General features: G+C 36.8%; 3 protein-coding genes across 5 annotated transcripts; 2 read left to right on the top strand and 1 right to left on the bottom strand.

Annotated features, from left to right (window-relative positions):
- Positions 1 to 194: 194 nt before the first annotated feature.
- Positions 195 to 2344, top strand: LOC100121041 (proteasome subunit beta type-1). The gene is made up of 4 exons (XM_001605443.6): positions 195 to 1285; positions 1478 to 1667; positions 1752 to 1988; positions 2067 to 2344. The coding sequence occupies exons 1-4, from the start codon at positions 1188 to 1190 to the stop codon at positions 2250 to 2252; spliced, it is 711 nt and encodes a 236-aa protein (XP_001605493.1). The 5' UTR covers positions 195 to 1187; the 3' UTR covers positions 2253 to 2344.
- A 136-nt stretch (positions 2345 to 2480) lies between these two features.
- Positions 2481 to 5266, bottom strand: LOC100116799 (endothelial differentiation-related factor 1 homolog). The gene is made up of 4 exons (XM_001605477.6): positions 4634 to 5266; positions 4437 to 4488; positions 3098 to 3258; positions 2481 to 3016 (listed from the first exon to the last, which is right to left on the bottom strand). Exons 1-4 carry the CDS (start codon positions 4706 to 4708, stop codon positions 2861 to 2863), a joined length of 444 nt encoding a protein of 147 aa, XP_001605527.1. The 5' UTR covers positions 4709 to 5266; the 3' UTR covers positions 2481 to 2860.
- Positions 5267 to 5360: 94 nt separating this feature from the next.
- LOC100121065 (ubiquitin carboxyl-terminal hydrolase 35) lies at positions 5361 to 12199 on the top strand. Of its 3 annotated transcripts, none has more exons than XM_003425000.5 (5): positions 5361 to 6531; positions 6818 to 8043; positions 8125 to 8288; positions 8737 to 9184; positions 9265 to 12199. In XM_003425000.5, the coding sequence occupies exons 1-5, from the start codon at positions 6202 to 6204 to the stop codon at positions 9833 to 9835; spliced, it is 2739 nt and encodes a 912-aa protein (XP_003425048.1). In that variant the 5' UTR covers positions 5361 to 6201; the 3' UTR covers positions 9836 to 12199. The 3 variants fall into 3 exon arrangements, with proteins under 3 accessions (XP_003425048.1, XP_001604649.2, XP_003425049.1); XM_001604599.6 differs by having other exon boundaries at positions 8125 to 8378; XM_003425001.5 differs by having other exon boundaries at positions 5398 to 6531; positions 8125 to 8330.
- The last annotated feature ends 340 nt before the right edge of the window (positions 12200 to 12539 follow it).

Genomic DNA, 12539 nt, shown 5'->3' with positions numbered 1-12539 from the left:
ACTGAGAGAGAGGGAGAGAGAGAGGGAGGCAGAGACCGCTTCGATTTCGACGTTAACACTGCCCGCTGTCTGCACTGTATATACGCGTGCGGGCTCACTGTACACTATATACACTCTCTGTACTCTCTTTCTGCTGGTGGGAGGCGCGATATTGATTTTGCTCGCGCGCGCACCGACCTGCCTGCTGATATGCGTGTGTCGGACACCGAGAGCTGGCTGCATTGAGTTGCAAGATCTATACATGTAGGTGTCAGTGTATAAGGCCACCCTATAGCTCTGGCGTGTAGAGAGGTGTGCTGCCGACGAATCGACGATGATACGCCGAGGAGGGTGCAGGGAGGAGGTTCGATTTTGCGCGGACGGGTCGGCGCGCTGATATTCGAACTTTCTTTGTTTGGGATATGATGATATGATGATGGGCAGTTGGCTCTGACGGATTGGATCTGTTACTACTGCTAGACGAGTGTTAGTATATAGTATTTAATTATGTAATGCGAGTTATGAAATTGAGCGTTTTACTCGCGCGCATTAAGCTCGAAGCCCTTAAAGTAAAGCATATGCAGCTCTTTTCTATCTATAAGGGCGTGAAGTTGTAACGAGCTGTCATCGTCGTCCTAAACCTTGCTCTTTAATCTTACGTTCTTGTTTTAGTGTAAGCTGCTGTGTGCAATTTTATAAACAAACTAAAGATTAAATTAACCATTATACTTGAATTTATTTGAAAATTAGATCGTTTGAATATAGCATGAGGCTGTAAATTTTACATTTTATTGCTACGAACGGGAAGTACTCAAGTCGTATACACGTGTAAAAGCTAAACATATATGAAGCAAGCGGTAAAACACCCAACTCGTTCTAACTACCTTTATGTCCACTTAAAGTCCTAGTTATTTAGAAAAGTGCTATGTACATGGAAAAACTTTTAGAAAAAATTAGAAAAAAAAGCTATTAGAAGTTTAGAGTTGATGCTAATGGAATTATTGTCAACATTTTACATGTAAACTGCCAGAGTTTGAAAAATTACCCGATTCCCGCCACTCGGCGTGACCTGAAGTCAAATGCGCACCGTTTGTGTACGTTAACGTTCGTGTGGTTGATAGAATTGGTTTCGCCGGAAAAGTGTACTGTCATCCACAACCTGCAAAAGAGCTTGTTTAACATCACTTTTCCAAGCTATCAGCGTTAAAATGGCACTCGTCGAAAGAGATCCTTCAAGGAACTTGCCCGATTACGATACTCAAGTTCCCAGACAGCAGCATTTCAGTCCATACGCCGACAACGGAGGGTAATCTCTTTGACCTAACCTAGACGAGAGCCGGAATTTCAATAATCACGAACAATTTGGCTCGATTTTTCGCAATAAAGTAGTTTGATTAAATTCGCATGATATTCATGTTATACCGTTTTATACTTGATTCTCCCAAAGAAGTGTACTCATTCTGTTACACACTTACCAATCGAATCTTGCGTTTTTCAGATCTGTCGTAGCTCTTGCAGGAGATGACTTCAGTTTAATAGCAGCTGACTCACGTCTCAGCGCTGGTTTCTCCATTTACACGCGTAAACAACAGAAACTGTTCACCCTTTCGGAGACATCAGTCTTGGGTTGCTCAGGATGTTGGTGCGACATTCTAACCCTTACTAGAGTGATGGCTGCTCGCATGCAGGTATAGCATAATCTAAGAAAATACTTGTCAATTTCAAAGATGAAAATCTAATCATTTTTAACGAATAATCTTCGTCAATCGCAGATGTACAAGCATGAGCACCACAAAACCATGTCCACTCCGGCAGCTGCACAAATGCTCTCAACAATGCTGTACTACAAAAGATTTTTCCCTTACTACATCAATAACATCTTGGCTGGTTTGGATGAAGAAGGCAAGGGTGTTATTTACAGATATGACCCAGTTGGCCACTGCGAAAAGAATACTTATGTAGCAGGTGGATCTGCTGGAGCATTGCTGCAACCGTTGTTGGATAATCAGGTAATTTTGTTGTGACATAAAAGTATTATTTTGGAAGACACTGTTGACAATAATTAATTGGTTTTAAAATTATTTTAGGTTGGCTATCTCAATCAAGAAAATGTAGAAAAAATTCCATTGACCAAGGAAAAGGCTTTGTCTATTGTGAAAGATGTGTTCATCTCTGCTGCTGAAAGAGACATTTACACTGGTGATGGAATTAATATTAAAATTATTACTAAGGATGGCATTGTAGACGAGACTTTCGATTTGAGGAGAGATTAATTCTATTCAATAGCTCTTTTTGTACAGCAAGCCTGTTTTCAACTAAATGAATTGTACTTTATACTGAAATATAAGTTTTTTTCTTTAATATACTTGAGAAGTACCAGCAATTAGAATAATCATCCATGCTACTTATTTAAATTCATACCAAACAATGAACTCTATTGCAAATTTTAATTAACTGAATGAGGCATTTCAAGGATCAATAGCAAATGAATGTAAACTGAATTAGTTTTAAGTAACTTAAGTTATTAGATTTTATTATCGCATGATCCTTACAAATTATAATGATCCTCACCAATTCGCAGTCATGAATCAGTCGGTAATCTGAGTGGATGTGCAGGACACGATTTTTTAAATAGGAATCCTATCCATCGACGACTAACACTCGATAACGAGCTATATCTAATATATCTTACTTTTAATTTTCATACACAAACGTAATAAGATAACCTATATTATGCATATCAAAACAACAAAAAAGAAAAACAGAGATTGCGTTAATGATGTACTATTTTCTCACGTATGACTGTTTCATGGAAACAATTGAAAGGACAGAATTTTTTTTTTAATTTTTTGATTTTTTTTTTTTAATTTTTATCCGATATTTATTTCTTTGCTCCTGGTGGCGGCAGGGGCTGACCGCGATCTTTTCCTCGCAGCTTCATTCCGAGTATTTTTTCAATTTTTCCAATTACCATTTGGTTGGGGATACCTCGTCCAGCTTCATAATCATTGATCACTTGTGTTTTCTCATTGACTTTCTAGAATGATAACAAAAAATAATTTGAAAAAATGTTGCTTTTTCGTTTTATGTTTGTTTGAAATCAATCTAAATTCGTTACTGTTGCAAGATCCTTCTGAGACATTCCTTTGGCTTGTCTTCCTTGCTGAATAAGTTTTCCAAGATCAAGTGGAACTGTTTCATGCTTTAATTCTTCTGTCTCACGGTCTAATTTTGCTGTGTTTTTGGTAGTCACATGCTGCCTATTTGCTCCTCCTCCCCCTGTAAGTTATTGATCCACCATAAATATTTCATAAATTTTTTATTTCTTAATATTTAGCCACACAGAAGATAGCTTCTATAATGACAAGCAATAAATTATTATCTATATTGCTGACTATACTATTCTCAAGTTACTTTGTTTCAGCCATTTATTGGAGCATTTATTATTGCATCATACATAAGATTATATTACACTTTACGTCTACAGAAAATTTTCAGAATGCAAGGTTTCTGTAGAATGCAGTGAATAAAAATTTTTTCTTTTAGAATGTGTAGTCTTTTTGTGCAAATTTTAAAACAATATAATATTGGGACTTATTTCTAAAATATGAAAATGCTAACAGTGCACAAGGTGAATTGTGAAAATGAAAAGTTTTTAATCACCACTCTTATCTTATTGATTCAAGTTTGTAGAGCAAATAAAAAATTTATTATCATTTAAAGCAAAAATATATTTTTAAATATTTAAAACTCTTGCATAAATGTGCAGGTCAACACTGACAATGGGAAATGTATTAACATACAAAAACTCAGCTAAGTTTACACATATCTTTGAAAATATCATCTGTAGCCAAGATAAATCGCTCAAGTGATTAAATCAACTGATCGATATCAACACAATGCTGCTATTTTAAATTAATCATAAGGGAAAAGTACGAAGATTGTCAGGAGTATAAAATAAACATGTGTGAATCACCAAACCTCAATCTTGTTACAATGCAAGTTTAGAAATAGAACAAGCGTTTACTCCTCTACATATACATTAATGAAAAGTAGTGTCGCATACTCAACCTAGCATTACATAATTATTTCATATCATACATCTCTAAGCAGTAGCTTCAAACTACCAAAAGCTATTAGAGATCTCCGAAAGGCCTCCAAAGGCAAGACCCCGCTTCCCAATTTCCCTCCTAATCTTATCAACCGCGCAAAATCCACATATGCTATTCGTTAGCGCGACAGCATTAAAACAGTCCTATATGCCATCTCTCATTAAAATACAACGCATCGCTCGCGAGTACAGTGTCGAACAGCCTCCGGACTCCGGAGCAAGAGGCTCTGCACGTCTCCGACACGTAAACATGTTTACACGCCGCCTGAAGTCGGGTAAAAAAAACTAGACCGCCTGCATTAAGTCTCTCGCTCTTTCTCTCCTCCACTTGAAAAGTCGCACTTACACTTGGCCTGGGTCTCGACGGCGACTCCTTGCCGGCGCGCAGCGTTGACCGCCTGAAAGCAAGAAATTGCATCACGTTAACAAGCACATCGCATAGCTGTACGCGCGATCAATCCCGGATCCAGGCCAAAAATGGCCAACACCACGAGGGCCTACGAGTTTCTCTCCCGGAGAATTAGAGTGGCCAGCGATCGTTACCTGCTCCGATTTCATGGCAGATGCCTTGGGGATTCGCTTCCGCAGGGTAATCGGTGCCGTGTCCCAGTCAGACATGATTAATTTTTTATTCTCGTATGTGCGCGGAGGAAGGAAAATTTTTCTCAGCCGCTCTGCTGATGACGATGATGCGCGTGTTTGTAAACGAAACTTTCTACGTTCGCCGGGATTCGTTTGGTACGAGGTGCGACGCACGACCCGAGCAATACTGGCTAGGATTTTCCAGATACTTCTACAGACCGTTCCGAAAACGCTGGTTTCCGGACGGCTGCTCTGCTGTAGAGCGTCTGCGCCGGCGCGCGCGAAGTCGCGGGTTATAGCTGGTTTGAAGTTTTTGATTCGTGTTCTGTTTGAAAACCAGAATTTGGAGCACTATCTTATTATTAAGTTGTGCTTTTGCGAATAACCTCAAAATCAGATCGATGCACAGCGTTTGTTAATTTTCTTCCGTTGATGAATAACAGAAAAATTGTAAAGTTGAATTCTCTTATTCGCGCAGATAATTAATTTTCGAAGATAAAAAAATTTCAAGTTTTTTCCGCTGTTTTTCTCTGTCCATAAATTAATTGCAAACATTTATAAAGCCAACCAATCAAAAACGTTGATTCGACGATGAAAAAAGCAGAAGACCGCTAGAAAAAGAGATCGTGCACTCTACATAATTTTCCCTGCTCCTCGTCCCAAGGAAACTGTGTCTTGCGTCTATATGAAACGGCATAGACCGCGGCGTATCAATTCAAGAATCTCATCTCATCCCGCAGTCGGTTACGATCAGTCATCAGTGCGTGCGAACAGTTCCCTATACCAGCGTCGTCGGCAGCGCGCAGTGTATGTTACACAGCACAAAAAAGCCAGCTATAGCTGTTGGTCGGATCGGACTATCGGAAAGTGCGTCATTTGCCCGTACACACCGTAATACACTAGTGTCCATAGTCTTGCGACTGAAACATCATAAGTGTAGTCTGTCTCTCTCACTCTCGAGGCGAGGAGAGAGTCTCGGGGGCGCCTTCAGTCATCCCCTCCGCGCATTGAGGTTACAGCTATATATGCCTACGACGTCCTACACAAGCAATAAAGTGAGTAACGTGACAAGCCGTCGTCCCCCGAGGCGAAGCTCCTTCGCACTTATCTAATAAGTCAGAGAGCAAGCGAAGGATCAACTATCGGCGCAGCAGTGTACGCAGTGTGTTGCAGTGGAGGATGTGAATGCGGACAGAAGCATTGGAAGAGAGAGAAAGAGAGAGAAGCCAAGTGTCTTTCGCAATATGGGAGCCGTCGTCGTCTGAGCGTGCTTATAGGTATAGCATAGGGCTGCAGGCATCGCTTCAGGCGTCAATGAACTCCCAACTTTTCGGTCGAGGCTGGCTATGTCTACTTACTAGCTAGATGGCTGTTGAGGCTTTAACGCACAATATACTCAGTGCGTCGCTGACCTGACAGTCGTCTTGGGATTGTCTTGAGAAGGAAACAGCGCGTACCTACACTTATACAGACGCGAATGTGAATGTTGTGATCTTCATTGTTCGGGAGAAAAACAGAGAATAGTCAAGATGTTGGACAAAGAGGAAGTTGAGCCTGAGTATGTCAAGTGCCTGAGGACAATTGTCCAAACGCAGGATGATCGGGAGGCCAAATATATGCAGGAGAGGTTGGATGAGATGGAGAACTGCGAGTCGGGGAGCAAGAGTTCCATGTACGACTTCACTAGAAACTACGACAAAAACCTCAGGTCCATATTGACCATGACTCCGATCAGGAACGTCCAATACATGCCCTATGTGTTTGAGTGGTTCTCCAAGTTTCCATTTCCCAGCAATTCGCGGAATCCTATTTCCGATGACATTGCACATTTCTTGACAAACTCTGCTCAAGACTTTCAGGTGAGCCTTTATGTCTAATTCTTTGTTCTATATTATCAAATTAAGGTTTTAACAATTGTTTTTAGTTTTTATGCCTCTGATATTTTTCAAAAGAGCATATACAAAGCTTCAACTAGAGGCTGAGTTATCTTTTCAATTCTCAATCATTTAACAAAACTATAAATAGATCTTGACTAAGCTCACTTGAGCTAATGTTAGAGTGTTTACAAAGTTTTTCCATTAGTTTGAGTAGCAAAATTACCAAATTTGTTAATTTTAATCCAAACTTTTCTTTTTTAATTTTTAGCATGAATCAGCATTGGTAGAAATCATACAAGTATTGAGGGACAATCAGAAAAAATTTCTACCAACACACAACAATCATGCAAATTTGTGCAAATCAATTGTTGAAGTTCTGTCATGGATGGATGTGCATAAAAATGTAGAAAACAAAACCATCGATAAGATATTCGACTTCCTAAAGATGCTTTGCACAAGCAAATCCAGCAGTCAGGAAAATATTTCACTTGCTTGTTTTATTAAATTTTGTGAAATTTTTTTGAAAGATGACAGACCGGAGCCACCAAGTTTCTATTTAATTATTGTACTCCAGATAGTTCCAGAACAGTTGTGGAAACAGCACATGGATGTGGCTGTTAAAAAAATAATCAATGAATTCACAAATGAACGTAAAATTATCCACATGTTGAATATTATGTGTCAATGGACTGTTGAACATCCTAATTACATGGACTACTTGAGTATGTGGTTGTGTTTATTCGTCGGAGGTTTGGATAATAATAATAGATGTCGGATCCTTGCAGAATTGGCAGAAGACTCCCTACCAGTAATATTTCCAAAATTTTTGAGACTGGAGCAATTTTATAATATTAATAATCATGAGAATATTATTTTCCAATTGTTGATAATAATAAGGTCACAACAATTATATCATATGATGATCACCTATTTCCAGTCTTTTGTGGACAAGTTTCTAGGATCTTATAATACATCTAACAGTTTCCCTGAGGACAAAATTGTGGAAAAATGTTCTGTAATTGTCAAGATTTTAAATGTAGTTTCAAAACGCTTTAAAGTACATCTTGGAACATCTTGTCCCAAGTGTGAGTCATTGGAAAAAATATATATGATGATTCAAAAAGAAACTAATCCAAGTGTCACCTCCCACATTCCTGAAGAAAGTGAAGAAATGGAAGTTTCTTATCCCAGTACAAGCAGTGGTGTTGGTCTAATAGACACTGGCAAGGTTGGTCTAGTGAATCTTGGCAACACTTGCTATATGAACAGTGTTTTACAAGCCCTTGCAATGACTAGGCAATTCTGTCGCGAAGTATTGCTTTACAAAACTACCAATGATTTGGCCGAACAAGCAGTTTTAAAAAATTTGCAGAATCTATTTGCACTACTGAAGTATTCTACAAGAACCTCGTTAGCTCCTACAGAAATATTACATGTATCTAGACCATCTTACTTTATGCCAGGACAGCAGCAAGATAGTTCAGAGTTTCTCTGGTTAGTATACACACTTGTTGTCTTTCTTTTTATTCAAAAACTCGAAATCTAACGAATTCTCAAATGTTCATTTAATTTCAGTCATTTGTTGGATGTCATGTACGAGCAGGAAAAGTCTGCACTCACGCAAATCAGTAACAATGACCAAACTATTATCAAAACAAAGGTTGAGGACAAGGAAATGGTTGTAGTGGAAGAAGATTCTCCATCCTTAAATTCACCATTGAACGAGGATGGCAAGTCGGGTAATATGACACGATGGACAACAGAAGAGAATTTAAGTGAAGGTGCTTCTTTGCAAAGGAAAACACAATCCTTAGCTGATTTCACTCAAGGTTAACAAGCTTTGTAAAATCAAGCCAGCATAAAGTCCTGCTTAGTATTCTCTATTGTTTGATTTGTATTAAGATTTAACAGTTGTGAGCTATCATAAATTCGAAAGTCAAGGTTTGTTCCGCTAACCTTTGAGATCATTTTTATTTGATTTGCTAATATTTTTATGCACATTTAATTTCATAGCTTGTATGCGAAAGAAAAGTGAAAATGCTCACTACGTTTTCCTTCTTCTTTCGAGCTTGTTAACAGCGCGCAAATCGCACGAAAAACTTACTACTGACTCATTTTCCAAAAATAAAACCAATGCGCGCCACATTTGATTTTCCTCTAACCCCGTATTAACGTCCATTGTTTTAGGTGAGGAGTTGGCACAGACACAGAATGGCTTGTCGGATTCACACTCCGACTCGACGGACAGCGGCATTCAGTCAGTTGGTGGTGAGGATTCAAGTTCCTCTTCATCAGCCTCGTCACCGGCTGGTACTGGTAGCCCGGCGTTGTCTTCTCTTGTGCACCGGGTCTTTGGCGGTGAGCTTAAAGTCAGCTACCAGTGTTTGCAGTGTGACACCGAGAGCCACAACACGGATCGCTTCAGAGACCTACAGTTGTGCTTCTTCGAAAATCTCGAGCCATCTGAGACTGTGACGGTGCAGGATCTTATAAAGCTCAATTATTTCATGCCCGAGACGCTCACGGGTGATAATAAATACAGATGCGACAAATGTGCAGGCCTCTGCGATGCACAGAGGAGCATTAAGATCGTTCAGGCGCCATCGCATCTCATTCTTACGTTGAAACACTTTAGGTATGCGCTTTCTTCTGGCTTTTGATTTGTTTTATTTTTTGTAGATCATTTTTATATTTATCATTGATTTATATTTTTAGGTATGACTCCGAAAGTAGATTGAGAACAAAATTGAGTCGCAAAGTTATCTACAACGAGACGATCCAGTTGCCAGTCCTTGATCAGAACAACGAGACGTACCAGCTGTACGCGGCTGTGGTGCATTCAGGATACAGTTTGGACTATGGTCACTATATAACTTACGCCTGCGATGCCAAGAACAACTGGTACTTGTTCAACGACAGTTACGTTGCCCAAACGACGATTGAAGACTTCAAACGTCTTGAACCACCTGATACGCCCTACATTCTCTTCTACAAAAAATGTACCGGTGAAGAAGATGAAGAGGACGCTCCCGATTTCTCTATGATTAGCCAGAATCTGCAAGAATTTATCGAGCAGGACAGGAGAAAGTTTGCAGATGAGCGCAGAAATCGTCAAATATTAAAGAGCTCTCAGCGGAGAAGATCCTCAAAGTCTTATCATCATAACTCTTGGGACAGAGATAGGAACGACGATGACGATGCTGCTGGTGGTGGCGGTGGTAGAAATCCGCCAACGAGTGGATGCAGAGACGCTATAAATATTCCTAATACGACCTGTCTGTGTTGAAGTCGGATCTAGAAATAAGAGCAAAGAAGATTGTTGTTGAGATGTGGTTTCGGTGAAAAGACGTGAGATCGGAATCGTGGTCGTGGATTGACGAGGCTTCGTGAGGACGAGAAAAGAGATGGCTTTTAGTTGTAAAAAATTTATGGGTGGCAGTTCATATACTATTTGTTTAGTAATCATTTTACGCTTGGTCTAAATAGATTACGTTTAAGATGACGAATTTTTATTCGTTTCATATCAAATTTAGATAAATACGGGAAAAAATATTTAATGGAATAATAAAGATTATGAAAACTTAATATACATACTCAGGTATAAAATAATAAAATAATCAAATTATTGTATCGAAAATGTCTTTTGTATTTAGATACATAATTATGCACTGCCAATATTTGACCATAGCAAGAAAATAGATTTGGTACTATTTTCAGTCACGAAAATTTTGTTTCAGTCGATGTTCCATGTTGCAAACTTTCTATGTTTCTATACTTGGAGCCTCGTTAATTTGTAACCACAATATTGTCCCGCTCGTTCAGTGCGAAATACGTTAAATAATGGTCCGCTAAAAGCATTTCTAATTAACTAAATAACTTGTTATTTGTTTAAAAGCATATAGCGGTCTTTACAAGCGTTTGTAGTAGTCGATCTTTTTTACACAAATAAAAGTTAGCGATTCGATTTATCGTCATCATATAGGCATGCAATTATAGATGCTTATACTAGTTTTGATTTTAGACTTTAACGATGTGAAAAGAAAAATAAAGAAGATTGTCAAAGGACTTGATTGTGAAAAAAAGATTTTTTCGCAGTCGTGTTCTACGCTGTCGATGGCAAGGAATCGAAAAATATTTTTGCGATTTTATACGTTATTCTAACTAAAACTGCTTTAGTAAATAGTGGCAAAAATTGAAAATCATTTTATTTTTTACACTATAATGTGCAAAAAATAACCAAATTTGATCTATCTTTCAACTTATTGAAAAGGAAAAAATTCGTCTGAAAATCGTTTTAACATATATTATAGTAGAGTTTGTATTATTTTTAACAAACAAAAAATCATTTGAGCTATGTCTTTAATTGCTTTTAAATCGGTCACATATTACATCAGTTGCATTATCAAATGACATTACAGAGAAAGACGTTTCTTATCGGTTTTTTGTTAAACTAAGCATTAGAATACATCGCAGAATGTACATTTCTTAGTCATAATATTTGCGTGGAATTGATAACTATTTACAATCATAGAAAAAATAATACTTTTGAAATTAATGCTTCATTGTTGCATAGATTTGTTAAACCTAAATGTAGAAAAGTTATTTATAAACGAATTAAATGCGTTATAATTTTTTTCCGGTACTTAAAAACTAATTATTTATTATGATACTCTTATAGGACAAAATTAAATTAGTTAGCTCAAATTGTATTAAATAAATAATAAAGCTTTTTTAAAACAAATATTTTTGTTTCTATAATAGATTACAATAAATCAAATACGCAACAACAGATTAAAAAATGTACAATTTACAAAATCATTTTTCTTAGTTTAAATATTGTGAAATCTTACTTAAATATGGTTTATATGCATATGAATAATGACCCAGAAAAATAAAGAAGATTATCGCTGCAGTCACCAACAGTACATATATTTGTAAAGTATTCAAGTGTCTTCTTTGTTTCTCGCCGACAAAAAAAAGGAACTTTGAAACCTATCATTCAAAACGTCCTAGCGAGAGGCTTTCTCTTATACTCTTCCGCCGAGTTTTACTCTATACTCAGTATGTAAATAGTTGTATTAAAAAACAAATTGAAAGACATAAATTAAAGAATAAAAAATTTTAAACACGTTGGAGATCTGTGATAAATTTATATAAAAAACGTCGATGACGTTATTTTTTCTCATTGCAGGTTTTTTAATAACGCTTTCATTTATATGTAACATCTGTATATCGAATTATTAATTTTTTTTTAAAGATTTTGTACACTTTAAAGATAGTCTTAAAAATGATAACAAAAAAATATAAACAGAAATGATCGTTTATTGTTAATGAAGAAAGCAAAATAAATTCTCAATGTTTTGGTGTGATTTTATTCCTTGAGATAAACTAATCGAAAAAAAAATATGGGTGCAAAATAACAGTATTAATACTACAAGTAGCGGCCAGTATTTAAGTTTTGACTAAACCGATTTTTTGTGTTATGTTTGTTAGTAATAATAATTCTTCCTAATCTACTGCGTATATGTGTTAGATAATTAATGATAATGTCAATATCATATCCATAATAGCTTTTGTTATGGCTTGTTTGAGCGAAGGCTTTCAAGATACTGATCAAATAATTTTTTAATAAAAATCTTTTTTTAACACACTCACAAAATCGTGATTCAAGTTCGATTGTACTGTATAAAAGATCAAACTTTAGTTTTACTTAATCAAGTTTAAGTATAAAGAATAAATTTTTTGACTTATATATCAAGCCCATAAATTTCAGTTAGTGGTATACGAACATCGTTTATTCATTCTACACTGTTTAATATTTTAGATAATTGCAAAAAAATAAGATTTAGTGAACGATAAAAAGAGATGGAAATGACTTATTATGTGTTCAAATGGAAAATTAAAATTAAACTATTATATAAAAAATGTATTTCATACTGTGAAATAAAAGTATTGAAAATTCAGAAAAAGTAATATTTATTCATTCATGA

Source organism: Nasonia vitripennis, chromosome 1 (genome assembly GCF_009193385.2).
Source record: "Nasonia vitripennis strain AsymCx chromosome 1, Nvit_psr_1.1, whole genome shotgun sequence".
In the NCBI taxonomy this organism is placed as follows: domain Eukaryota; kingdom Metazoa; phylum Arthropoda; class Insecta; order Hymenoptera; family Pteromalidae; genus Nasonia; species Nasonia vitripennis.
The sequence above is the reverse complement of the archived record's forward strand: the minus strand, read 5'-3'. Positions and strand labels throughout refer to the sequence as shown.

What these genes read in the sequence shown, in the direction of transcription:
- LOC100121041 (XM_001605443.6), top strand. Translation starts at nt 1,188, where the DNA reads ATGGCACTCGTCGAAAGAGATCCTTCAAGGAACTTGCCCGATTACGAT. An exon ending in CCATACGCCGACAACGGAGG is followed by an intron (nt 1,286 to 1,477) that starts GTAATCTCTTTG and finishes TGCGTTTTTCAG; the next exon opens with ATCTGTCGTAGCTCTTGCAG. An exon ending in AACCGTTGTTGGATAATCAG is followed by an intron (nt 1,989 to 2,066) that starts GTAATTTTGTTG and finishes AAATTATTTTAG; the next exon opens with GTTGGCTATCTCAATCAAGA.
- LOC100116799 (XM_001605477.6), bottom strand. Translation starts at nt 4,708, where the DNA reads ATGTCTGACTGGGACACGGCACCGATTACCCTGCGGAAGCGAATCCCC. An exon ending in CTGCCATGAAATCGGAGCAG is followed by an intron (nt 4,489 to 4,633) that starts GTAACGATCGCT and finishes TCTTGCTTTCAG; the next exon opens with GCGGTCAACGCTGCGCGCCG. An exon ending in CGTCGAGACCCAGGCCAAGT is followed by an intron (nt 3,259 to 4,436) that starts GTAAGTGCGACT and finishes AATAACTTACAG; the next exon opens with GGGGAGGAGGAGCAAATAGG.
- LOC100121065 (XM_001604599.6), top strand. Translation starts at nt 6,202, where the DNA reads ATGTTGGACAAAGAGGAAGTTGAGCCTGAGTATGTCAAGTGCCTGAGG. An exon ending in CTTAGCTGATTTCACTCAAG is followed by an intron (nt 8,379 to 8,736) that starts GTTAACAAGCTT and finishes CCATTGTTTTAG; the next exon opens with GTGAGGAGTTGGCACAGACA. An exon ending in CTTACGTTGAAACACTTTAG is followed by an intron (nt 9,185 to 9,264) that starts GTATGCGCTTTC and finishes TTATATTTTTAG; the next exon opens with GTATGACTCCGAAAGTAGAT.